The sequence below is a fragment of the Takifugu rubripes genome, chromosome 18 (assembly GCF_901000725.2).
Source record: "Takifugu rubripes chromosome 18, fTakRub1.2, whole genome shotgun sequence".
Lineage (NCBI taxonomy): Eukaryota > Metazoa > Chordata > Actinopteri > Tetraodontiformes > Tetraodontidae > Takifugu > Takifugu rubripes.
In genome coordinates this window covers 1,378,445-1,405,157 of record NC_042302.1, presented here as the reverse complement: position 1 = coordinate 1,405,157, position 26,713 = coordinate 1,378,445, and the positions used below count along the sequence as shown (strand labels likewise).

General features: G+C 41.2%; 3 protein-coding genes across 3 annotated transcripts; 2 read left to right on the top strand and 1 right to left on the bottom strand.

Annotated features, from left to right (window-relative positions):
- Positions 1-4,477: 4,477 nt before the first annotated feature.
- LOC115246693 (cAMP-regulated D2 protein-like) lies at positions 4,478-11,417 on the bottom strand. The gene is made up of 8 exons (XM_029825846.1): positions 11,285-11,417; positions 8,720-9,387; positions 8,106-8,307; positions 7,665-7,798; positions 7,146-7,273; positions 6,032-6,150; positions 5,273-5,413; positions 4,478-4,852 (listed from the first exon to the last, which is right to left on the bottom strand). The coding sequence occupies exons 2-8, from the start codon at positions 9,188-9,190 to the stop codon at positions 4,587-4,589; spliced, it is 1,461 nt and encodes a 486-aa protein (XP_029681706.1). The 5' UTR covers positions 9,191-9,387; positions 11,285-11,417; the 3' UTR covers positions 4,478-4,586.
- Positions 11,418-13,198: 1,781 nt separating this feature from the next.
- Positions 13,199-19,765, top strand: LOC115246692 (uncharacterized). Its single transcript, XM_029825842.1, has 19 exons — positions 13,199-13,351; positions 13,428-13,510; positions 13,590-13,650; positions 14,061-14,215; positions 14,285-14,349; positions 14,415-14,508; positions 14,657-14,911; positions 15,146-15,439; positions 15,625-15,876; positions 16,254-16,565; positions 16,703-16,824; positions 17,285-17,501; positions 17,577-17,732; positions 17,874-18,064; positions 18,145-18,296; positions 18,365-18,622; positions 18,814-18,967; positions 19,314-19,443; positions 19,597-19,765. Coding segments are annotated over exons 1-19 (3,090 nt in total). The 5' UTR covers positions 13,199-13,349; the 3' UTR covers positions 19,734-19,765.
- Positions 19,766-21,101: 1,336 nt separating this feature from the next.
- LOC101068315 (KRR1 small subunit processome component homolog) lies at positions 21,102-26,651 on the top strand. The gene is made up of 10 exons (XM_003972651.3): positions 21,102-21,241; positions 23,311-23,486; positions 23,583-23,717; positions 23,828-23,953; positions 24,291-24,374; positions 24,772-24,828; positions 25,064-25,234; positions 25,499-25,576; positions 25,942-26,038; positions 26,118-26,651. The coding sequence occupies exons 1-10, from the start codon at positions 21,166-21,168 to the stop codon at positions 26,258-26,260; spliced, it is 1,143 nt and encodes a 380-aa protein (XP_003972700.1). The 5' UTR covers positions 21,102-21,165; the 3' UTR covers positions 26,261-26,651.
- The last annotated feature ends 62 nt before the right edge of the window (positions 26,652-26,713 follow it).

Genomic DNA, 26,713 nt, shown 5'->3' with positions numbered 1-26,713 from the left:
AGGTTCTCTTCACATAATGTACATTTTATGATTCAGAAGATCATTTGCATCCACATTACCGATTGTCAGGATTTTTCTTTTAAGCTCATATTCGTACTGAAAATCTCATAGATTACCTGCAAAATTGGTATTTTAAATTTGATTAGAATGAGAAAAAATGGCCAGTGTAATGTAGGACCTTGTACACCACTCATGATTCGGCCAAGTGCTTAAATCAAAGTAAACCAAACCTCCGACCTCTTGTTTGAAGCCATTTTACGTTTCATCTGGAAGGATTAGTCAGTTCTACAATTGAACGTAACTCATCTTTATTCAAAAGGCATCTGTCACAGTCAAGATTTCATCTAGGTGTTTTACAGACAGAAAGCCTGACCCCCTCCAATAAGCAACAGCAGAAAGGAAACACTTCCATTTCAATCAGGAGAAATCTTGAGCAGAATATATTATACATATGTAATTTAATGATTGATTATCCAAGCCCATCCCCCCTTCTTTAGTTTTGCACCCTAATTAAAATTAACTTTATCATTTGATGTATGCGTCTCTATCCATCCTTCCCGCTGCATTATTTCCCCTTCTCCACCTCCTCAACCAGTTGCCATCAACAGTAGGTCCCTCTCATATGAGGTCTGGTTCCACTCAAGAGTTTAAAAAGGGAGGTTTTCCTCCTGTTAAGTGTTTCCTTGCCACTGTGCAAATTTGATTTGATTTTTATTTTTTTTTAAAAAGCAGGAAAGTCACAGAACCACAGAAGGTGTGTAATGTGAAACACAAAAGCAGAAATAAAGAATCAAATGATCTTGCTGTAGCATTTACATACATAAAGAAAAGCAATGAAGAGAGACAACTGCATCAGATAGTTAATGCAACATACAAACGTCTATATAACAGGTGAGCAGTGGTTGACATATCACTAACAAATTATGACTGAATGCTGATAAATTGAGCAGGGTGCAAAAAGTGGTGTGGGTTGAGCCTTTTCCTTTTAAAACAATTGGGAGGTTTTAAAAGACATGACTTACAGAGCAACAGAAGCTGCTTGGTATTATGTAACAGAAACACAGAAAACACCAACATCGTTTCCCCAAGAGCTCCCCCATTATACTTACCATCCCCTTAGTAGATGCCCAATTTGTCCCAGAAGTCCCACACATCGCTCCTGGTTTCCATTTGGGGCATGCATATGCACGGTCAGGTTTCATGACCAGCCAGCCGCCGCTGTTAAGATAACGCGCCAAGCAGGCAGACGTTGTTCTCGGCAGAAGTCGTCTGCTTGGCACGCGAGGAAGGGTCACCGTTGTGAGCAAGGTGCCCCAGTAGCACAACATTCGATTGGACAGCAGCTTCTCTGGTAGCGACAAGGTGAAGTTTGTCACCCGGGGCAGAGTCAAAGACAAAAGGGAGCTCGGCGCCGTGGCAGACATGCTGGTAGCAGTAGGTTAAACCCGACCATACCTTGGATCTGACATCACGTGGTCAAACACATACATCCAGACCTTGCTTGCCCGGCTGACGTGCCAGAACGTGCCGACATTCCTAGCTGACTTAAGAAGATGTAGTCTGTAACGTTCTGGAGAGAGTAAAAGGAAAGGACAACTTGTGAGAAATGGAATGAATTTATTGTGGCAATTTCCATAAATGATCCGATTTTTGCATTTGGGGTCCCCAGAGGACTTTACAAGTGGCGTATTAACTACAGCAATACTCAGTTGCTCACCACCGAATTTACTGAAATCAATGCAGTCTCACCACATTGTGCTAAAAATCCCCCAAATGAACAACGTTCATGAGAATATACGCCCGTTTTAAATTAGTTATCAATACAATGGGGGTGGTGGGAGCTCATTCTCTTGGGAAGTGGGTTGAGAAGCAGAGGGGTTCTTGGTTCGAGCCCCAGCAGGTAAAACATGGAAGGTGTTCTGGTAGTAGAGGGAGGTGCCAGAACACCTTCAGAGCACTGCCAAGGTACCCTTGAGCAAGGTACCGAACTCCCAAATGCTCATATAGGGCCCTGCGATGAACTGGGGACTCATCCAGGGATGGACCTGCCTTCACCCATCGTGGATCCTCCCCATGACCCAGATAAGGAAAAAGTGATTAAGACGACAAGATCAATGTAAAGATGTTATTTCTTACAAAATAGATGTCTAATCTTTTAAGATGTTTCTTTTTTCTTAAGAATTTCAGAGTATTGCCATGGTGCAAAGTTGAGAAATGTAATTTTGAAAGATTTTTTTTCTTAGAGGGGGGTTGGGGGGTGATTCCAGGGCCTCATTTGCTGGAGTTATTTTTCATTTTGTGTTTTTCCAAGGCAGATGTGACTCACCATGCCGTCGGGGTTTTACATAAGATGCTCTTGCCTTCTCACAGATACATCCATTTCACCTGTCACTAATACATATTAAATGTCAAACCTGTGAGCGTTTAAGGCTTCTTAAACAAATGGACCTTTCTTTGTGATATGTAAGCACTACATCTCTATAGTCCTTTAAACTATGTAAATTGTATACAACACAATCCAGTTGTTTTGTTTTTTTAAAGATTTTTGTCCAGCATCATTTAGAGAAATGAAAATACAAACAAAATAAATCTGAAATTTTGGCATGAGAGGAAGCAAAAAGGGAAAATGAAGGTAGACAGTCTGTCTTCTGTTACCTGGAAACCAGTTTGTCATGTTCAGCAATACTTGTGCCCACACAATCCCATTTGTGACATCTCAAACTAATCAAGGCAATAGTGGGAAGGTGATGAGACACACAGATCCGCTTCATCTTCCTCCTCACTTCAACATTTGTTGCAATGAAATTTTACAATCAAGAGGAACTGAATATTAAATGATAACTTTGTTCTGACTAAAATGATTAATATCCCACAACGAAAAATGGGGGGGCTAACATCACCCTATCCAGATCCTTAAAAACATGAAAAGGCAAGCTTGGACTGCATCACAGCTAAGGATGTAAAGCAGAGTATCAGCAATTTGTTTAGTTCTTTTTTCAGATATGACTGAGGATACCAGTATATCTCTCAGGAAATTAGCACACCTGAAGCTTTAACAGCTACAATTAGTGAAATTAGTCCTTCACTTCATAACTGAACCAAAATGATGTTATTTGTATTAAATACCTGCACATAGGCTGCTGATTTTGAGGAACGGGACATGAATCACTGCATTTGAATTGATACCATTTTGTCCTTCCCGCATCTGTCACACACGGATGCTTTCCTTCCTCTGAGCGAGCAGATTCACCTTTGTAAAGACCCTTCTGTAATCTCAGCTTCAACATAAACATGTCAGTGCTCCCAGTAAAGGGATTACAGGTTAAATCAATACCCTCCTTATATAGTTGTAAAGAAATTGTTATCTTTTTCTCTAAAATCCTAAACCTTAAATGACAAAATGGAATTGGTCAAAATATTACCATCAGAGTGCAATCATGACCTCATAGGTCCGTTCTTGTTGACCTTTACATTATATTTGGACCCATCCTTCAGTTTCTGACCATTTGTGTTGCGTTTTTTAACACAAATGGTCAGTGCGTTATTGACAGTTAAACAACCTTTTTTTTCCGCCCAGTGCTGTTGCTCCCTCAATTTCTCAGTTTTTCCCTAACCACTGAAATGTTTACCATTATCCTAAATGGATATTTTCACCTTTGGAGAATCTTTCTGTGCCAAATGTAAGGCACAAAAATATCCTACCAAGTTCCAAAAAGCACGAGACATGACCAAAGACGCCCTCACATCAAGAACCATCTGCGACAGACTCTGCAGCCGTCCCTTGCTACACAGGCGAAGTGTGCGTCTGTGTCTCTGTGGGTGTCTGACACATAGTCAGACACCATGATTGTGATTTCACTGACTCTTCTCACTGTGACTGAATGCTAAATATGTCCAGGAGTGGTCCCCTCCTGACTCCCCTGTAGGTCCCCAAAGCTCCACAGACTTTGTATTGAACCACACCAGCTCTCAAAATAGAAAAGCTTCAGTGTAATGAAATCTGTAACTTGGTCCATAGTCTCCACTGTCCCCACAAATATCAGTAACATAGGAATTGCTTCCCACTGTGACTGATGGGCTTCGATCTGACCACCATCTCCCGACTAAAGTTGGTCCACATACTGACACATGTCAATGAAGGAAGACAAATGACTAAAGGGTCCATTTTAGAGTCAGACCCCAGGAAAGTTGGAGCTAGGGCTCCCTCTGATGGCAACTTCTGGGTAAAAAGGGAACGGTAATCGTTACAATCCACAAGTATCTTACGCAAAGAGGGACATGTGAGAACTATCAGTCAGTTATGCAAGCAGTTCAAAGCATTTTAAGTAAATAAAATCACATCACACCTACAGATAACTTTTAATCAACCTGCATGTTGTTGAACTGAGGAAACAGGAGTAGAGAAACCCCCAGGCAAACCTTACACAAAATAGATTTCTTTGTAATGTTTTGTTTCATAAGAACACACATTCAGTAAAACACAACCAATTGGACAGAGAATAAAACATGCCAGTAAAACTTGGCCAGAGATCTAGAAATATGAAAGTAGTTAAGAGAATACTACAAAAGCCAATTTTAAATCTGCGTCATAACCGTAATTGTATGCAGGTATTTTCTACAGCTTTTGGCTCTATCACCATCACAAAGACAGTGTGAAATTGTTTTGGAAGCCTTCCTACCTGAGCTAGCATCCCTCTGTGGTCCGCCTCCCTGTACAGGGGCAGATATTTACGCAGGATCCCAATAGCATGTTGTTTAAAGATGGCCGTGATGTATACAGTGCTCTCCACTGCAGAGACGGGCTTGTGGAAGACGCTGTACACAAAGATCAGCCCCTCTTCTGAGGTCGTACCTGCCGGGAAAAAAGGAAACACAGGGGTTCACAAAGGGGTGGAAAAGATGAAAGCGGAACGTGTCGCAAAGCATCTGTGGGTGGCAGGCCAGGTATTAAATGCGACAGTGTAATTACAGTAAAATAAGCAATATGCCAGTTCATGGATTATTATTATAAATATGAAATATTAAAATGAAAAATATAAATGAAAGACTATGAAACAATGTTAAACTGATCAAAAGCTGTCTAATATCTTATAACAGGTATCTCGAAATCCGGGTGGACCAACAATGTATAGTGTAGTGTATATAATGTAATAGAAAATTTATCTGGGTTATAATGTATGGCGATTTATTTACTTTCTAAATTTAAATGTCTTAAATTATTTATTGAACTTTTTAATAATGATGTCATTTTATTGATTTTGGTGTGTCTTACCCAACAAAACTGACTTCTCTTTCTGCCAGTGGCCCTTCTGGAAAGCAGTGACAGTTTGCTCTTTTATCAAGTCACCATCGATATATGGACCCCACGTCTCAAAAACCTCCAGGAACTTAAAAGGGTTCACAATTTTGGAACCTGAAACCCATCAGTAAAACACATCACTTAAATGGGAAGAATTCTACAGTCAAAACTCAATCAGACATTCCCAATTGATTCAAGTCACTTTTGTGTGAATGTGCAAGATTATGTGTAATTGGTCATTCCAGTGAGTTAGGCTCAGACCAGTGCACAAATAGTGCAGACCCAGTCCTCAAGGGCAGCATCCCAACCGGGATTTCTGTCTTAGCAGGTAGACAAAGGTCTATCCTGGGACCACAAAATCCTTGGGGAAAGCATTTGCTGCCTGGTAGAACAGAAAACCACACTGGATTGCAGTCCTAGGTTGTCAACTGGTCTCACTCTGGGATCTACAGTTTCCTGTGATCATTAAGTCGCAACCCACGTTTGGGGTTTCTGATTCTCCTCAATGAATGAAAATTCAAATTTTAAATAAACTATATTTACGCCTTGCCATCTTTCCTCGTAGCAACACAAAGTTGAAGCATCAATCAAATAGTAGTTACCATGGCTACACTTAGGCTGCTGAAATTACTGTCACAAAAATGTTTTTTCCCCTGTATCTTTTGCGAACAACATAATGTTACTTATGATATCACATAGTGAAAAGTTCTGCGCGTGTTGATGGCGTCCTACTTGTTTTCATCTGTGCATTAAGGACAGCCTGAGGAGTGAGAGACAGCAGACAGACAATGTTGTTCACAGAGCAGTTGGTCTCCTTAGCAAAATCTTTTCCCAGCTTCAGGGCATCATGTCTGTGAAAAGGAAGATGGGAAATGAAACTGCAGTGTGGAAAAAGACTGGTGGGGGAGCATTGCAGCAAGGTCAGAATAAAGAAACTGTTCACTGAAAAACTGCACTGAACAAAAATAATCAAGATAATATTACAGTAAATAGACAACACAATGGTAGAAAATTACAAATACCCAGATTTACCAAGAGGTGCCAAGCTAATAGCAAAACCAATGAAAAATATGCAGAAAATGTAATTATTACATAAACAAGTATAATCTTCCTTTAGTTAGGCCAAATTGGCTAGTTTAAATGGAACATACAGATTTCCTGAACTAGTTATACTGGGATGGAGGTCAAATTGACTGATTACAGTAGAGTGGGACTGGGCCGTACTGGGCCAAAGAGAAGAAATGGACTGGTTCTAGATTTGGATTATACTGGGGAAGACAATTTTTGTTGTTTGGTCTGACAGCTGTTTTTAACTCATTTTAGGTGCGGAATCCAAAACTGAACTGAGTTTTTCCTCCATCACATCAAGTTTTTGAACAACAGGATCCCCTATAGTTCAAAGTACCCCCTATAGGATATTGATAGTACTGACCTATTGGGAACTGCGCGCACACACACACACACACACACACAACACACACACACACACACCACACACACACACACACACACACACACACACACACACACCACAACACACACACACACACACACACACACACACACACACACACACACACACACCTCTCATGCTACTCTCAATTGTGACGGCACAAACAAGTTCCCACTCAGCTGTACTGTAGATGAGTCCAATCCTAATCAGCAGGCAGGTCTTTCTACAGCTAATCAGTGGAATTTTGCTTATCTGCAGAGCAACCTGTGGTGAAAAAAACTTGACGTGCTAGAAAAAACTGACTAATTTTGGAATCAGCATAAAATTCTAACTGAAGAGAATTTTTTCCCCCAAACTGTTCCCCAGTGTTAAGAGTCCAAGCTGGTTCCTCACCTGCTCTTCAGAGGGATGGAGAATGGCACACTCTGCAGCATAGCCTGTTTAAACAGAAGTTTACTGCTCTGGATCATCAGGTGGAGACACACTGACTGAGCACCCGCACTCTCTCCGAATACTGTAACCTGACAATAAATGCAATGAGGAAGACAATGTTAGCCATATTGCTATTGTGGGGAAGTCCCTGTGAAGGCTCTTTATTGCTTCTGTAAAAATAAGCTTACATGTAATCATCACAGGGGAGTAAACTCAGGAACCAGGTCATGTGCTATGACCTACTTTATATACTATAGATGTGTCTCTGCATCAACAGACCGACTTTACATGATCAACTCCTCATCAAGCTGGTCCCAGGAGCAGGCATGGCACATTTTAGAACTAAATTGAAATGTTTCGGCTCCTTCACATTATTGATAATTACATGTAGTCACCAGCCAAAACTATTTTATCCTGTCAGTCCTGTTGATGGATCCTTTTGCACACTAGCTTAACTACTGTTTTTGTGCGTTTGCTTGCCTTGCTAGGATCACCTCCAAACACAGCAATGTTCCGCTGAACCCAAACCAGAGCCGCTTGCTGGTCCAAGATCCCATAATTCCCTACAGCAGAGGTGTGAGCATCTTTTCCAGAGACAAGGAAACCAAAGGCACCTTAAACCATAAATCAGGTCAGAGGATTAGACATAATAGATTCTGGCAGAGCATTTGTTTCCTCTTCGTTCTTCATTACCGTCATTCTCATCTGCTGCACCCTCTTCTGCTTTCAGTCTCGGCCAGTCAAAATAATCTCACACCCCCACCCCCACACTATTATTTAACTGGAGATTATTGCTTTTCTTATTCTGATCCCGAAACTGGAGATGCACTTATGTACAAAATATAGAGCAGGCACAATAACATTAAATTTGCTCGCTTTGTTACAACTAATCAACCAGCACATTTTCCCCAACCCTCTTACCTAATCGATACTCCATGCTCACAACAACGGTGTGTGTGAAGTTGCTGATGAAGCGTCCGTCATACAGCGGCTTGGAGGCAGAACCGGCGATGAAATCCCCACCGTGGATCCACACCATGACGGGTAGAAGGCTCTGCAAGGGGGCGTTGAAGTCCACGTCCAGAGGGACAAAGACGTTGAGGTAGAGACAGTCCTCACTGACCTTTTATTTGGGGACATTTCAGGAAACGAGGTGTAACTTGTATTTTTTATTTTTTTTTATAAAGAGGTACATTATGTAGATTACACGGATTATAGTTAGAGATACAGTTGCTGCTTTGTAAGAAGATTATTCTAGGTATGTTTAAGGCCAAGTCTGTTTAAACTGAGTGGAATTCCTTGGCCTGTTCCTGAGCCGTTTTTGAAATGTACCAGTATCATCAATGCACTGATGTGCTGGTTTGCAGGTATGATTGGGATTCAGATCAAGAGTTGCACATCAATGCTGTTCAGGTTAGAATCTTAGCTTAGTTATGGGGTTAACTGTTGTCATACAATGGGAAACTTCACACTGGAATTATCACTGAAACGTAAACATGTATATAGTGTATAAAAGGAGATGAATTGTTCCTTACAGTCCGAGAACACTCTGCTGCAACCGGTCCACTGCAGGCCTGCATGCATGCTGCCCTGGGGAAGGAGGCATCGTAAACTTCTTTCCAAGGCGTCACCGGTCTGGGGGGCTTCCAGCGATATGCCCCGACAGGTGGGTCTGCATATGGAATTCCATAGAATACTTGTGCTTTATCCACTGTTACTCCCTTCATCTTGCCATCTTTTGTTAACACCATGGGACCAGGAGCCTCATTTGCATCTCGCCTGGACAGTGAGTTCTTGGTTTGCTCTAAGATTGGGATAAACTCTGGGGGTCTCAGCCTCTTCTGGGAGTTTATCTCAAAGTCTTCATTTGCCAGATATGGCTCATCTCTCACCAGCAGTCCAGGCTGGAATCGTCTCAGAATGCTGACAAAGTCGTCATTTTTCATCCTCTCTCCAAAGGTGAATCCTAGTGCGCATAAAAGCAGCAAGCAGTGCCGTCTTTCCATACTGGGTTTGAATGCTCAAACTTCCCAAGAAGCTGTCGAATGGTCCAGTTCTAAAATTCACAGCCCCCACAAAAAAGCCACGGTCTAAACCCCTCCATGGGCTGGTCACCCTTGTGACTCTGATTTCGTTAGTTGCTTGTTAGGATTTGCAAGACAAAAGCAGCAGTGTGTGAATGCTGAATAGTGTCCAGTAGACCCTAAATGGCAAGAAACAGACACTGTGATGCAGGACAACTAATACGGGACACATCGTCGTCCCTTTACCTAATGGAATCACAAAGTCTCAAGCAGAGAGTAAATGATGAGTCACTTATTTCATCTCTTATTCTGTTCTTTCAGTGACTCCTATTTGGTCCTCTTGAATCATGTCTTTTCGTGTCATGCGACAACATTGTCACATGACACATGTGACAAGTCTGTAAAAAAACGATTCAATAAATTTGGGCATGGCTCATTTTCAGCTTTATTTTTCCTCCTCCTAGGTATCACGACACCATGAAACTAAGCTAGGGTCAAAGAGAGGCTGTGTGAGGCTTATTCTCACATGATATGAACAAACACTTCTGTTCTTTTAAACTTCTTGTAAAAGATAATTGCAAATGGAGCAAACTGCAATTACCTTGTCAAACCAGAGGCAGTTCACGTGACCACACTTTCAAATGAAAACCTCAAATAAAGTTCTGTGCTCCAAATGACCATTGTTATTATTTATTTTATTCCCATCGGGTGTCTTCTAATGCTTACTTAACATGTATTTGTGACACAGGAAACAAAAGCAGTCCTGGGGGGGGGGGGGGGGGGGGGGGGGGGGGGGGGGGGGGCAACAGAAACTCTTGGGAGATCGGCTATTTTTTGTGTGTCTGTTGGACTGTGAGTGTTCTGGGGATACAGTGTTTGGTGAGCTCTGCCACAATTCTGCTGCCATTAACAATCCACTAGGCATTTGCTCTCAGTTCATAAAGCGTATGCTTATGTTATGTGACAGATTTCCTTGCTTAACCATCTGCATTTCCTCTATAAGATCTCTGGGAGCTATCTTCACCAGAAGCAAACCAACTTTTCTCCTTTCTCCAAGTGTTATTAGCTCCACTGATTTAGGCATTTATAGCAAGCTGTAGCTCCACTACCATTTAACACAGTACGCCACTTAGGAAATCGCTGCAGTCGCGCCAGGAAATTCTCATCTTTGATTACACTTCCCCAGAGGAACCTCGGTAGAGTGAAGCAGTTTGAATTGCTCAAGTCAGTGTGATCTTCAACGTGATACCACCGTTTTGTATAAGTTGTTTACCTAATTCTGAACAATCTTCATAAATCAGATTTAGATCATGAACTCTACTAGCTCGCTCACAGTTAAGAAGTGACTCTAAAATTGCTCTGTAGTTTGAGATAACCTGCAGTTTCCACTTTACATGCCCAGTGACTCCCCAGTCCGATGGCTATGTCTAAATTATTATCAATGCAGTTGGCTGCAGCGAGATACTCTTTTACGTTCTCACCTACTAAAAACATCAGGCCATAATTTGCATTTCTTGGAGAGGATGCAGGACCAAATAGATGGACTCGGACTCTGCTTATACCTCCATTTTCCTACCAAAGAAAATGCAAAGTTTCTGTCATCTCATCAAAACATCCAACTGAGATTTAACCAATGAAACAGTTTTCTTATCTCTCATGAGCTGCTTGAGATGAGATCAAGCGGGGTTTTTTTCATTTTACACTCCATCTCAATTGATTCAATTTTATCCATAGCCTTTTCAGTGGGGAATCTAACAGTCGAATCAGCATTTGCAGCAGTAATTCTGAATACACAAACGATCGATCACACGGACTCCAAAACAAAACCTGCAATATCCACACCTATTGCGCGTAATCACGACTTCATGGATTCCCGCGCTGAGCAGCAAACTGCATCGCAAGTCCTGTCGTCATCAATCAACACAGAGTCAACACGCCAATTTCCATTCAGCGGCAACCAGTTCAAACTCTTTTGTAACAACTCCAAACCAACTTAGTTTGTCTAATGTTACTCACAATGTTACACGACCATCAAACCATTTCGTCGCTGAGAGACTAAGAGGGGAAAATTCTTACCTAAATTCTTGGACGCGCTGGTTAGTCAGTGAAAATAAATCATTTCCCGCTCATCAAAAGCGCCACTCCCGCCGCCATTTTCTCAATCTCATAAATTACCCAGGTGAGTGCTGATTTTACCACCTGGCTGACGCAACTTCATGTGACCCGCATTACCGTTCGTAACCAAAAACCCTAAACAAAATTATTTGGCGCCTACTTGGCGATTGTTTTGGTAAGAAACGCCTTTTCACAGACAACAATTCAATTAGTCATTTTATGTTTACTCCAAGGCTACAGCAACTATCATTTCCATATGTCATATATAACACTGGACTAGCAATTTACATGTATTCTGAGACTACTACTACTGCTAATAACAACAACAGCAATAACAACAATTATAGTAATAACAATAACAGTAATACAACCACTAATAATAATAACAACGACAATAATAAGAGCCTTGGTAGCTCAGTTTGTTGGGAACTGGGCGGAGAAGCAATGGGTTCTTGGTTTGAGCCCCACTGCATACAAAACATAGTAGTAGGGGAAGGTTTCAGAGCACTGCCAAGATGCCCTTGAGCAAGGTACCGAACCCTAAACGCTCATATAGAGCTGACAACTCATCCAGGGGTGGACCCTATACATTTGCCCATTGCGTACCCTCCCCGTGACTCTGAAAGGGATAAAGTGGTTGAGAAGAGGAGATGATAATAATAATGATGCAACTTACTATAATGATTATTCTTTTTGACATACATTTTTCTGTTTTTTGTGGCAGTTGCCAAACAGTTTGAAGGTGCAAGAACTGGAGTGTGGAGCAGAATTTTTTTGTTTTGTAGGTCTAAATCCTACTACGAAGCCTTGTCACACCCTAAATGCAATATACTCTGATATTCTCTTCAATAACTCTGTAAAAATAAATGGTACCTTATTTTGTTTAAGTTTTGCTTTTATTGTGAATCTCTATGCCCGGTGCCTTTGATGAGACACTGGACATGTTTCACCTTTTCACACAAACTACACTGTTCACAATTTCTTGTATCATGAAAAAAAAAAGTGCCATTTAATCCCGTAGGCACCAGTCTCATTCATGATATGAGGGCTTCCTCCTTGTTGCTCGTTTGGCATTCTCTCAGTTCTCCTACATTCTTTTTAATGTTATAAAACTGTCACCCTTTACCCTCTCTGTACCAATGCTTCTGCCATTTGCTCATCTTGTATCCAGTGCAATGCCCTAGAGATGGCTAATAACTCACCTGTATATACCGATATATTATCATTCTTTTATTTAGTCCCATTTGTAACTCTGGAACTACTAAGCATAACTTACCATGTTTTGCCCTGATTTGGATACAGCTGTGTATACTTTTTAAAAAACAGGATTTTTTTTTTTTACTTCATTTGCACTTTTTCCATTTATCTTTTTCCAATAAACTAAACTCAGTACTTGCATCTTCCAGTATCCAAGGTGGGATGGCACAGAGCGAGACTGTCTTACTTATACTCACATCAGCAATCCTATTCTCTCTAATCCGGCCTTCAATTGTCCACCCAAAACCATGTGTCTTTCTTTTTTTCCCCTTCTCTTGGCATGATTTTAAAATCATCTGAGTTGGAAGATTTTTTTCTCACCCTAAAAATCATATATCCTATTAAGATCTTGTCCGGGAGAGTCTAAGGCATTTGATTTTATGGACTGTTCCCCCATAATACCGAAGATATCTATTCTCCTGATTTGAATTTCATTATCATTTTAAAGTAAACTTTTAAAGTAAACTTTTACAGAGCTTCAGCCAAAAAGTTTGCTCATCCTCTTTCCTTCCTGCCGCTGCTGACACCCGGAAGTGTCTTCTCATACGTGGTTGGACGGTGTTCAGGGATAGGGACCTGGTCAAGAAACTAATTCAAATGAGAAGCAGCTGAGGATGGCGTTAAAACGAAGTGGGACGCCCCCCGAGTCATAGGCGCTCGTGCTCAAAGCGCAGCACACACCTGTTAGTCATTAGGAGTTGGTCGATTTCAGTCAGTCGTTGATTTGTTTCAACATAACACGATTTATTCTGCTGGAAACACAAAGAAAATGTAAGAAAATGTATTTATTTTGCACGCGAGCAGTTGTATTCGAAACGAATGAAGTAATCGCCTTTGAACCTTTTAGGAACTCCTTCAAGATTTCGTTAATTGTCGTCGTTCTGTGGCCTCAGGTAGTAGCCGCCCAACCAGACCCTTCTCTGTCGTTTGGTAAGTAGTGCAGTATATTCTATTACACCGATGTAAAGATTTTTATACTATGCTTTTTTGTTTGTTTGTTTTGATGCAGAGGCTTTTGACGACATCTCCTTCTCGCTGTGCTGGATGAGCAAAGGTGACGTTCTGGACAGGTATGTCAAAGAGAGGGAGAGATGTTATTTTGATGTATTTGTATTAAATGTTACCAGGAGTCGTGGTTAATCCCAGGCTGTTATCAGGAAAATTCGAATTCATCAAACAATCTCAAACATTTCCGTTTTCCGAATAAAATGACCAGATCATATATTTTCCATTAAATACTTCCTGTTCTAAAGTTAAGAAAATAGCTAATTAACAGAATTACCAGGGGGTGCCAAGTATTAATTCTATTACAATTATCAGTTGTGTACATTTATCTGACAAATCTAGAGCAGTTGTAAATGAATATAAAAGCTAACTACCAATACTGTATTGTATTAACTCAATGATTTCTGGCATTTCAATGTGTTGAAACATTTATTTTAACATTTGAGGTATATGAATTTCTTATACATTCTTTTAGAGAAAATGCGAGCGTTTGGCTCAATGGTGTAGCTCTGACGTCTGTCCGAAAGCTCGGTAAAGTGATCTCCCTGACTGTGTCTCCTGGTGTGGAAAACACGCTAACCCTTCAGTACCGAGGCTCTGCCCAGTCATGGACTTTAAAAATTACGCCTGGTAAACCATTATTTTGATGTCTTTTTCTTTTACTGAGCCAAACTGTAATAAGATAATGTCTCTTGTCAGGTACAACACTGACTAAAGTTAGAGGAGATCAAAAACCACAGCAGCAGCCATTAAGTGACACTAAGGTACAAATATGTTCAAATTGTTGGAGGGTCATGTTGGCTCGTTTTACGGTTTCTGTTGTCTTTAGGGCTTCCAGGATATATTAAGCCCTGATGAGGCTTTTGCCTGTGAAAACGGGACACTGTTTTTCCACCAAGATGAGAACTTCTTCCTCGCCTTTGGTAATTCATCTGCTTCTTGTATTAATGTTTTCCTTTTTAATTGGTTTAAGTTTGATCTGTAAATGTGCATTAAGGGAATAGCTGATTAACAGAACTACCACAGATGCTGTTCTTTGTATTTCCAAGACCTTGATTGATGCCATTTCAGGTTACACGGCACGTCTCGCTGTGGTGCTCCAGTTCAGCTCTTCATCTATGTTAATGGTGTCCTGGACAGAGAAAGATGAAACTGTCAGCAGAACTACCCTGTACCAATCTGAGCTGGACAGCTACACCAATCTTGGCATGGATACAACCACTAACAATCACTACAGCTTCACAGCTCTGGAGTCCTGCAGCTCCTATGTAGTCTGTGTGGAGATTGCAGGGACGCAGTCTTTTACCTGCCTTGCTGCAGTCACTGGTTAGTGCTAATTGATCACCACTCCTTGTACTGGTCTTGATGTGCCTTCTTGCACAGATCTGCAGATAGTGGACCTGCTGGGTTGTTGCCCTCATCTGGGTCTACCTGGTCTCTCCAATTGTTTATATCCATGCTGGGATATACTGTATATGGCAAACCTATGGGGTGTTTGACCTAATGTATTAAACACCTAAACATGTGGAACTCTGTTAAATATATTATCCCCCCCATCAGATCCAGATATTCCACAAGACTTAAAAGTGTTGTCCTGGAACGGCACTACCATATCTCTGGTCTGGGCTCCACCGGAGAACAAAAAGTATTCCCTCTTCCTCGTTAGTGCCTTCTACCTAAATGGAACCGATCATGTGACGGAGGAGGTCCACCTATGGCACACAGAAGAGAGCCTGGTTTTTGTCTTGTCCGACCTCCACCCCTGTAGCCGGGTGAGGTTTGGACTCCAAACTGTGTGTGAAAAAGGAATAGAATCCCAATATAGCGAGATGGTCCATAACGATGGAAACTCCCGTAAGTACAACTCGGTTACTGATCAGTGTTATGTCAAGTGCAGTAGTTTTAATGAAATTTATACAAGTGGAATTCAAATTTGGATTTTTAGTTGAAACCAATAAAACAATTTTTCAAATATTTGAAATTTAAAAGTACACTAAAAGGGAATGTGATGTATAATGCGATCCCTTTGTGCTCCTCAGTTTACTCCAGTGTTGAGGCTTTATGTCAGACATCATATGGCCCCAACAACTACACTCTGACCTGGGAAGTGAGGAACACATCGTCCATCTCAAAGTTCCGAGTGTACCATGAGGGGGCGCTACAGGGAACAACCCACTTTACCAACTACACAGTCGATGGGCTGCTGCCATGTCAAGAATACCAGGCCAAGGTGGAGGCGCTGTGTGGAGATGATGTGGTTATGAATGTCCAGACAGTGGCAACACACACAGGTAGCGTGGAAATATAGTTTGACAGTTCATGCTACGAACACCATAAGTTTGTTAATATGGAACATTGTTACTTCCTCCCCCCCTCCCTCAAGAAGGGACTCCAGTCAAATCCTTTTTCATAAAACAGTTTGTCTAGTTTAAGCATCAAATGATTAAATTAGATGAATAATTTTTTTTATGGAAATGTTTCACTGATTTACAATGGAACATCAGCAGCAATGCACTTAACAGCTGGTATCCAAATTGCAAATTACTGCATAGCAATTTAGCCTAGAATATTTTGAGTAATCTTCAGTAATGGTTAAATGCACAGCAACTTCAGTTCATGCTTGTTTATCCATATCTGTATTTTCTTGTCTTGGTGTTTCTGTATTCAGGACTTCATGGTGTGTCTGACCTCAAGTATCGCTCAAATGACTCCACTGCCATGTGGGTGTCCAGTGGAGAACACCCAGGGATCGCCTTTCTTTACGAGCTCTCTCTATTGAATGGCACCACTTTGCATAAGAGCCAGGTGACTGACACAGAAGTGCATCTCCCAGGACTAGATGACAGTAAAAGCTACCTCCTTGATGTGTGGGAGCAATGTGAGGGACAGTGGGAGTCGGAACGTGCTCAGCTCTGTATTGAAGGAGCTAATTCTTCACTGATGATGTTCCTAAGGGCTGTTGGACCTATTCTAGATCAAGGTCAGTGTATCCATAGTTTGGTTCAACTGTTATCAAACAAACCTGAGCAGCTTGTCATTTAACTTTAATGCCAAACTTATAAAATGTCAGGATTTTAGCAAAAACAAAAATCTATGTTTTGTTTCTTCTCTTGGTAGAGCTGCAATTAAATTTTTCCAGATTTGGTCTTACTGTGGTTGTACCCTGGTCACTACCTCAAGATTTGCAAGATAATGCATCAGAGCCAAGACATACAATGAAGGAGATTATCAGAGAGAAGGTGGGCAAAAATTTCACTGGCTCTCAAACTGAGCTTAACATTTTGAGAATCTCCGTTTTTTTTTTTTTTTTTTTAAAACTACAATCCACATATCAGATTTGAGTCTTTTCATTGTCACTGTTGATCATTTAGCTTTAACTTTTTTTTAAATCACTTTTAAATTGGGGATAGATTTGTTCATGTCAGTTGATACATTGATTATACTGGCTAATATTTGAATAGGAAGTTTCTTTTACTTCCAACAGATTGACTTTCTCTCAAATTTTGTCAAAACACGTTAATTATCAGCCTCATGCTAAAGTGAATGGATGAAATATTATAAACCAAATCACAAATGCAACATTTGTCATAACCTTCACTGTCCAAGAGCGCCAGCCATAAATCACGACGCATCTTAAATAACTTCACTTGGCGTTTTTCTTGAAAGTTCTAATTATTTATACACATCCTTTTTCTTCAGCTGCAGAGTCTTTTGCAAGGCTTTAAGCAGTCAGTCCATGTTGAGGTGTCCAGTGTTGAGCCTGCAGCCCACCCGAACAAAACGGAGATTGTGTTCATGACTTTTGATGTGTCCCAAACGGAACATTTGCTGCTACCTGCTGCTGAGCAGCTGAAATATATTCGCTTGCGGAATGAAAGCAACATCAAGATTACAGATTCGAGCATTTACTGGGACAGTGAGTATCGGTGAATCTTAAAGTCCGGAAGCTTTTATGGGGGGAATTATCCCGCCATTGTGATTTGATTCTCAGTTCCAGATCTGTGTGCCTCATCCAAGCATGCTTTGTGTCCACCTAACTCTTTGTGCGTCAACACTCTGGGCTACTACACATGTGTGTGCCAACATGGATATTATGACGTGAGGTTTTTTATGCAACCACAGGTACTTCAGCATCCTGTCTGCAATGGTAGGAAAATCACTTGGACTTTTTTTTTTTTTAACATTCAAATGTAAACAATGTGTTCCAGCTTTAACTTGGCCATCTATTGTAAAAGATCTGTTTTTTCTTCAACTGAGTCATCCTTTAATTACTCTTGTTCTAAACCAGAAAAAGGCCTTTTCAGCCAGTGTCTGCATAATATGGTTGCTGGCGGTATAGCAAAGGCCTACTTGATGTCTCGTCTTGGTGGAAAGGTGGATGTAAAGTTGAATGAAGGACAGTGCAAGGTGCAAGAGCAGGACATGTTCTATTACTTCAGAACTTCACAAAAGACATCTAAATGTGGAACTAAGAGACAAGTGAGTTACCTTTCAGACCTGCTGTAAATTTCTCCCATTTCCTCAATACCACCATGTCTCCTGTCTTTATCGACGTCTAGGTCAACAGGACCCACATCGAGTTCCAGAATATGCTCTCTGTGTCCCTGCGCAAAACGAAAATCATCCGCCGGCGGGATTTTAAAATCATCTGGAAGTGCGTCTACCCTCGACATTACACTCGCAACACTGGCGTCAGTGTGGGCACGGACTGGTGAGACTGTTTCTCTGCTCGAGAGTCCGTAGTTTGGTGGTACATGAAACAAGGTTCTTTGATTGTAGGCTCTCCACCTTATCCCTGGTGGAGTTCTCCTCCTCACTCCAGCTGGGGCTGATCATGACGCTGTACACCAATGATTCTTACATGCACCAGTACACCAGTGTCGTACAACTGGAAAGTGAAGACGTGCTGTTTTTCCAAGTGGCATTGCAAACCAACAACACGTTTGCCTCAGATGTTCTCCTGCAGGTGGATTCCTGCTGGGCCACTGAGAGCAGACACCCGGATGATGCAGTCCAAGGCATCCTGCTTCAGGATGGGTTCGTGAACCATTTTATTCATTGCAAAATTGGATTTCAAATGTCTTTTTAAAGCACTTTTTGATACACTGTTCTACACCAAAATCAAACAACCAGTGGTCATTTTTAAAAAAAATTAAATTACTTCTGTGCAATTTACCTTAATTCCAAGTCATGTGTCTAGAATATAAGGCGACATTGATTTGTTCCAGTTGTCCCATTGATGAGACATTCCAGTGGCTCTCTGTTAATGGTGGTGCCCAGAGGAGCAGATTCTCTGTTGAGATGTTCACCATGCCTCAGGGGTTGCCCCTCTACATTCACTGTCTGGCCAACATATGTGGACCCGATGAAGAATGTTCGAAGGTAATCTGATGCTTACTTGTGTATAATTGAGCCATTTGCAACTCTGGTGCTGAATATGCTCCACTGATATTGAAAATCTGATCTATCCACGTGACTTCATCAAGGTGTGCTTTGAATTTTGAACGGTGCTAGATGATGATGATGATGATAGGCATGTTTGGAATATGAGTTCTTTAATGGCTTACCTATCACATGTGATGGTTTTAACAAGTTCTGATATCTGTAAAATGGCCTCAACTTTCATAATTCTGCTCTGGGGAAAAATGTGGAGTCATTTTAAACACATTACCAACTGAGCTTTTGCAGGGGTTTGATAGAACTGAGCTGTAATTGAGTGCTGTAACAGGATTGTAGCAGCCACAGTCGTGCTAAGAGGTCGGTACTGCATGCTAACGGGAGGAGGAAACTAGGCGCTGTGGTTTCTGCTGGGCCTGTGCTGGTCAACGCAAGAGTCCAAGAGTCCACATCTTCCTTTTGTAAGTTGCTTAATGAGTAATGATCCCTGATTTATTTTTTCATTTGGTCAGATGTCTTCAAAATACATTGCTTTTTTTGTTATTGCTAAAGAACTTGTCATTTGTTTCTGAGGAATGTGGATGTTACACATATCTTGTCCAATCTGTCTACAGGGACGGAACACATGAGGATGATCTTCACTGTTGCAGGATTGATAGGATTTTTAATTGTAACTGTTCTCTCAGTGACTGCATCTAAAGCAATCATGACTTATTATGAACGTCTACGTCTTAAAGTGTTTTATCAATGAAAGAAAAATCACAATTAAAAAAAATTAACTCCGTAAAACACTTTTGCTCACTGGCTTTTTTTTTTTTTTTTTCAGTGCTCATGAATTCTTAAAGGTCTGAATTCTTAAATCCTGAGTTCCAATGATTGCCACAGTTCATTTTCTCTGCTGTAATCAGTGGGATGTAACCTACCATACCAAAAATAAACTGGCGCTTCAGATGTAAAAACTATTCAATGTGCTGGTGGCTACACATCAATATTCATGTGCCCAGAACACAATAGGCTGTAGTACTCATGCCAGGCCAGTAGTTGGTGGTATTGAGATGTGTATTTACAGAAGCGCATGATAATTGAACATTTAAAAAAAACCTAGAAATGCATTTGTTTTTTCACTTGTATTGCAAAGATTAGGAAATTATTCACCCCCCCCCACCCCCCCCCCCCCCATGATGCTTAAAAATAAGTCCATGCATTTGTTACTTCCAGGCTGGACTACTGTAATTCATTATCCGGATGTCCAAACAACTCTTTAAGAAGCCTCCAGTTGATCCAAAATGCTGCCGCTAGCGTTCTGACAGGTGTTGACAAGAGATCACATAACTCCTACTGGCTTCTCTTCATTGGCTGCCCATCAAATCTAGAATCATTAAAATGGAGCCTAGCTCCATCCTACCTGGAGGAGCTAGTGACACCTTATAATCCCAACACACCACTCTGGTCTCAGAATACTGGTTGTGGTCCCCAGAGTCTCTAAAGGTAGAAAGTGGGGCTGAGCATTTGGCTATCAGGCCCCCACCTGCTGTGGAACCAGTTCAGGCATGGCAGGCTGACTCCATCTCAAATTTTAAGATCAGATGCCTTCCTCTTGAAAAAGCTGATAGTACAGTAATTCTGTAGTTCCAGTTATTCTAGAAAGACTAATCATCATATTTACAGGGTTGTCTAATTGTTAGGCTAACATCTTAGTTATGCTGCTATAGGCCGAGGCTGCTGGGGTGCAGAAACATGATCACCTGACGGGCCTCTGTTTCCCTGCTGGTTGATACATAGCTTCCTCCCTTCCTCTCTCCTCTCCCTTCCCCTCCTCTCCTCTCCTCCTCACCTAGTAGATCAGTGATCTTGTGTAGTTTTTCTGCTTCTCTCCCCTTTCTCTGTATCCATCTACAGGTATCGTTGCCTTCATAGCTGTGCGCTGACCTCTGACTCTGTTGACCCACTCAACTCTTATACCAGTGCATATTTACCTATAAATTTATTGTAATTTCGTATTCGAGTGAAGTGAATAAAATGGATTTCCGACGCGTGTGTTTTAAAAGTGGTGAATAATGCTTAATCTTTTAACAGTGCATATGTTCGTAAGGACCATAGAACTTGTAATGACACTGGGGGCAGTATTGCGCCCCAAGCATACGGCCTTTCCGGTAGCATACGTCACTTCCGCTCTTACAATCATGGCGTCTTCCACGACGGGAGATGGTGTGACACAGGCGCAAACGCCGAAAAAATTGAAAAAGACAACAAATGAAGGTTAGTTCCTGACAAAACATAGCTAATGCCATAAATGGAATATCTCTGACCTGTTGACTGTGACGCAAATATGGAGTTTAATGGGGTAATTGGCTTGTTTACATGTCAGCTGCACGACGCGCAGAAAAACTGCTTTAGCATGTGGTTGTGTTACAGCAGATCATTGAGATGTGTTGGCTCCGTCTTTATAAGAATATTGTTTTTTAATACGAAGCAAGCTAGTTGCTCGTTATCCTTTAAAAAGGAACGGTTTAGATGTGTCTGCAGTGTAAATTTCCCCCGTACACGATGGTTTAGAACAGGGGTGCCAAACTTATTTTAGCTCGGGGCCACATGGAGGAAAATCAATTCCTAACCGGGGCGGACCGGTCAAATTATGGTTTATAATTTAAAAACAACTTAAGATTGTTTTCTTTATTTTAATACTATCCAAAATAGGACAAACACAACATCACTATTAATTATAAAACACTTCAAGTTTTTTGAAAATTCTGAGGACAAAGAAAACACAGTGCCTCGGTGATTCAGACTATAGATAAAAATAATAGAATAAGTGCAAGAACCCGAGTCACAAATCAAGAATAGGTCAAAATTACAAATAAATTAAAAACGCTAGCACCTCAGTATAACAACAAATTCACATAAAGCTGGAGCCTGAGGACAGTGTATCCAAAACACTGTTAATCATAAATCATTTCAAGTTATTTGAAAAGTCTGAGGACAAAAAACACATAAACACACAATCCTCAGTGATTCACAGACCTGATTCACAGATCACAGAACTATATGATGGTGTTTCATGCAGCACTTTAAGTAGGGTTGCATTGTTTATTTGACCCCTGATACCTGGCATCTTTTAGCTTTTAAAAGTGCATCGATATCAGGTATCACATTGTGAGTAACAGCCAACAGGATGTGATTCAAGTGGCTGTGCGTGAGCCTTGAGTGCAGCTTTGTTTTTTTAATGCTCATATCCAGAGAAAATATGCTCACTAAGATATGTGGTTCCAAGCATGGACAACAGTTTTGCAGCGAGGCTGTCAAGTTGGCAAGAGGTCCTGATATAACAGCTGCGGCAAATTTGGCCTTCAAATCCGAATCATACCGCAAGTCAATTATTTCAAGTTGGGTGTTGACGGGCAGATCAGAGGGAGTCACGGTGAATGGAGAGCAAAAAACTCTGTAATCATTCTCCTGTTCACCATGAATCTGAAAACGTCGCTCAAACTCCTATAACAGTCCCGTTACTTTATCTTTGAACCGCTTTATGTCTGCGACACGTTGGGTCGCTCACACGTTTTCAGACAGGGGAAGTGAGCTGCATCATCGTTAGCAATGACCTAGCTAGCTTTCACCGCAGCGTCACTGTCCTATCTTCAGACCTGAAACACTTCATCCACCTTCTCTTTTCTACGCTGTCCTTGAAAGTTGTCATATTTTTCGACATGAAGACTCACATAGTGGCCACGGAGGTTATATTAGCACTGCAACATGCTGTGAACACACCAGACATGCGTCTTTCCCATTCACTTCCATGAAAAAATAGGATGACCATTTTTCTTGGAACACTCTGCACTCTGTGTCCACTTTTTTTTTTTAAAGCAACATATTGGGGCAATCAGGATGACAAAGCATATAATGCTAGAAGTAGATGCTGTAATAAAGAACGGGCAAAACACAAAGTATAAACAAGCCCCAGTATAAACAATTTGCATGTTTAACACAATTGCTATTGCGCCATCGAGTGGACACAATTAGAACAGCAGTTTATTGAGAAGTTGCACATAATTTTTATACTTTACATAATCATCTCTCGGCCGGGTTAAACCAATTTGCGCCTGATTTGGCCCGCGGGCTGTATGCTTGACACCCCTGGTTTAGAAGTTTAAAGAAACAAAAATAAAGCATATTTACTCCAGAATGATACACATTTCAGGCCCTGCTTGTGGTACATTTGGTTAAAATGTGAAATCTTGCTAATATTTGTAAAATGTACCTCTATAAAACAGAAAGTTAAACCAGGCATAAACCCCATCATAACAGCCTTCTGAAATGTCTCTTATGTGAAGTGAATGAGTCTGAATTGCTGACTGTTCCTGATGGATGGAAAGAGCCTTCTTTCACCAGAGAGGACAACCTGCATGGTCTGCTGGAGGAGAGCAGCTTTGCTACCCTCTTCCCCAAATATAGAGAAGCATATCTGAAAGAATGCTGGCCACTGGTGGAGAAAGCGTTGGCCGATGTCGTAAGTCTCTTTGGAATCATAATTGTAAGTGGTGTCGTAAGGTTCACGTTTGGATGGAATGTGGTCGCATCTAACGTAGAATATTGAACCCGTCAGCACATTAAAGCGACGATGGACCTGATTGAAGGCAGCATGACTGTTCATACCACCAGGAAAACATTTGACCCTTATGCTATCATCAGGGCCAGAGATCTCATCAAACTGCTGGCCCGCAGTGTCCCATTTGAACAGGTGATCATCTCCATTTCCAGAACACATTCCGTGGTTTCTGCCGAAATTGACGAGGATGACGACGCACTTGCAGGCCATTCAGTTTCTTGTGTTTGTGTTCATTTGGTCAGGCAGTACGGATATTACAGGATGACATTGCATGTGACATTATCAAAATTGGGACCCTGGTGAGAAACAAGGAGCGGTTCGTCAAGAGAAGGCAGAGACTGATCGGCCCCAAAGGCTCGACCCTAAAAGTGAGTTCCACGGGTGGTTATTGGATGACTTGGTACAACAATGCCCCAGGAAAGAAAGGAGGAAAGCCAGCTCTGATCTTTCCTAATCCTATAACTATTATCATAACTAACTACTATGACATTTTTTGTAAACTATAAAAATACAAAAAGCAGATCGAGGAAGGTCTGTGTTGAACTTTCTGCCCCCGTATGAGATTCCATGACATCAAGAAATATTTAGGATGGACAAATTCCTGTGCATGTTGTAAATATCACCAGGGGACTGTGGCGCTTCTTATTAAGACATTTGTTCCCTTTGTTTTAATTTCTTTTGGGAACTCTGATTTTTGTTGTACAGGCTTTGGAGTTGCTGACCAACTGCTATGTGATGGTGCAGGGAAACACTGTGTCAGCTTTGGGATCCTTCAGTGGCCTGAAAGAGGTGAGATCCCCACAGCAGAAAGAGCTTTATTTGCTCGGATTAACAGTGTGATTAAATCTGAGGAGACTTTATCGCACTGTTAATCCTGGCAATAAAATAGTCTCCTTGGGGAAGATTAGAGGAACCAACAACTAGGAGATGAAACTGACATTTCAGCTTTTGTTTGTTGGCTCAGCCAGTAATAACCTTGTTAACGCTACAAAATCATTCAAGTTATAGACACTTTATTATTTGTGGTAATAGACCATGTATTTAAATATTTTCTGATTTTCTCTTGTATTTCTTTTTTGTATAAACTTAGCCAACTTTACCTCCCAAATAAAGATTTGATCTTGGAATATTCCCATCTGGTTTTATCAGTTACATTTCATCACCAGCGCTTCTCTCTCCTGTTCAGGTCCGCAAAGTTGTGATGGACACGATGAAGAACATTCATCCCATCTATAACATCAAGGTAACTGCTGATAAAAAGAAGGAGGAATATTGGAATATTCCTGCTGTATTTATGCCCCATGAAGATGTTTTCCATCCTTGTTCTTGACCTTCTGATCGAAAATCAATCTCTCTGGGATTGAATGCAAAGGGTTGCGCAACCTGGAGCTGAGGGCGTAGAGGAGGAGCCAAAGCAAAAAAAAAAAAGAACAAAAGAAAAGCTTGAAATATAGTTTATCATTTACATTTTTCCTCAGACACTAATGATCAAACGGGAGCTGGCCAAAGACCCGGAACTGCGGGCGCAGAACTGGGAACGGTTCCTGCCCAAGTTCCGACGCAAAAACTTGGCCAAGCGGCGTGAGCCGAAGAAGAAGGCTGTGAAGAAGGAGTACACGCCATTCCCTCCATCACAACCAGAGAGCAAGGCATGCTGGGAAATCCTTTTTACATATTTTCAGCAAATCAATTCATCTCGTGGATCTATAGATTTCCTAATATTATGGTTGTCTGTAATCTGTAACCAGTGCTAGTTTTAGCACTGGTTGCTAAGACTAGCATATTGGATTTTTCTGAAATCCCAGTTAAACCTCCACAATCAGTTCCCTAATCAGGGCATTTAAACATCCCAGGAGTGCACAAGTGGACCCAGATGTTAGTTTTGGAGGTGTAATTCTGGCTCTTCTCTGCAGGTGGACCAGGAGCTGGCCACAGGAGAGTTCTTCTTGCGTGAAAGTGTGAAAAAGAGGAAGAAAATGGAAGCAATCAAGGTGTGTAATGAATGCTTTTTTCCTTTGTGACGTCTTCAGTGTAAGAAGCAACGTGCAAATATGCAGTCGGGATAAATTCTTCAATTTACAAATCATGTAATCTATCTGCCTGGTCCTGCTCAAGGTTTCTTCCTGTTAAAGGGGAGTTTTTTCTTGCCGCTGTTGCTTGTCTGGGGTCAGGCCCTGGGATTCTGGAAAGCGCCTTGAAACAATTTTGATCGTATAAGACGCTATATAAATAAAGATTGATTGATTTTTATATTTTATTTTATGTATCCTCAGATTGCTACAGCCAGTTCGTTCAATTACTGAATGGGATGTTTTCCTCGTACATTCAAAAGCCGTTACTTTTTTTTTTTAATCAGGTGAAGCAAGCGGAGGTTCTGAGCAAGAAAAAAGAAGAGCGAAACAAACACTTCATTCCTCCGAAAGAGAAGCCGCTAATGAAGAAATCCACTGAAGGTAAAGATGAGAGCGAAGAAGGGCACAAGTAATGCGATACTGCGGTGTAACGCTACCGTCCCACTCTCTTCTGTCGCAGGTCCAACAGAAAGCAAGCTGGACATTGAAGCCATTAAGATGAAAGTAAAAAGAGCGAAAACCAAGAAACTGGGAGCTCTGCCGGTGAGCGCTGCTCCTCCCAGCAGCAGCAGCAGCAAGAACAAAAGGAAAAACAAAGGCTAAGCACAGCCTGTCTGCTGTTGCAGAAAGAGACTGGAATGGTCCGAGGAAGGACTCTGGAAGGCTCCAGACGCATGAAAATGATCAGACATTTTGTTGGGAAGATCTCCGCTTCTGTGTTTAGACTCTTCTCTCCAAGGAACCAATCACCACCTTGTCTACTTCATGTTTTCTACCCTTTACCCTATGTTGTGCTCATAATTTATGTATGTTTTCTTCTTAGGTGAATGTTTTGTTCTCGGGTAGAGGCAGGTAAAATAAAATGGAAAATATGTTTTGTATTTTGATCCTTCTTTAAAAGGGTCCTAAAATTTTCCTTAGCTGCTTTATTGTGGAGTGGATTGGACTAAAAGCAGCTAATTTCATCTAATAAATATCAATATGTTGACATCTACTTAATGAGGACCATTTTTCTGAAAAATGTTCAGTATTGAAGTTTAAACCAGATGTGTCCAG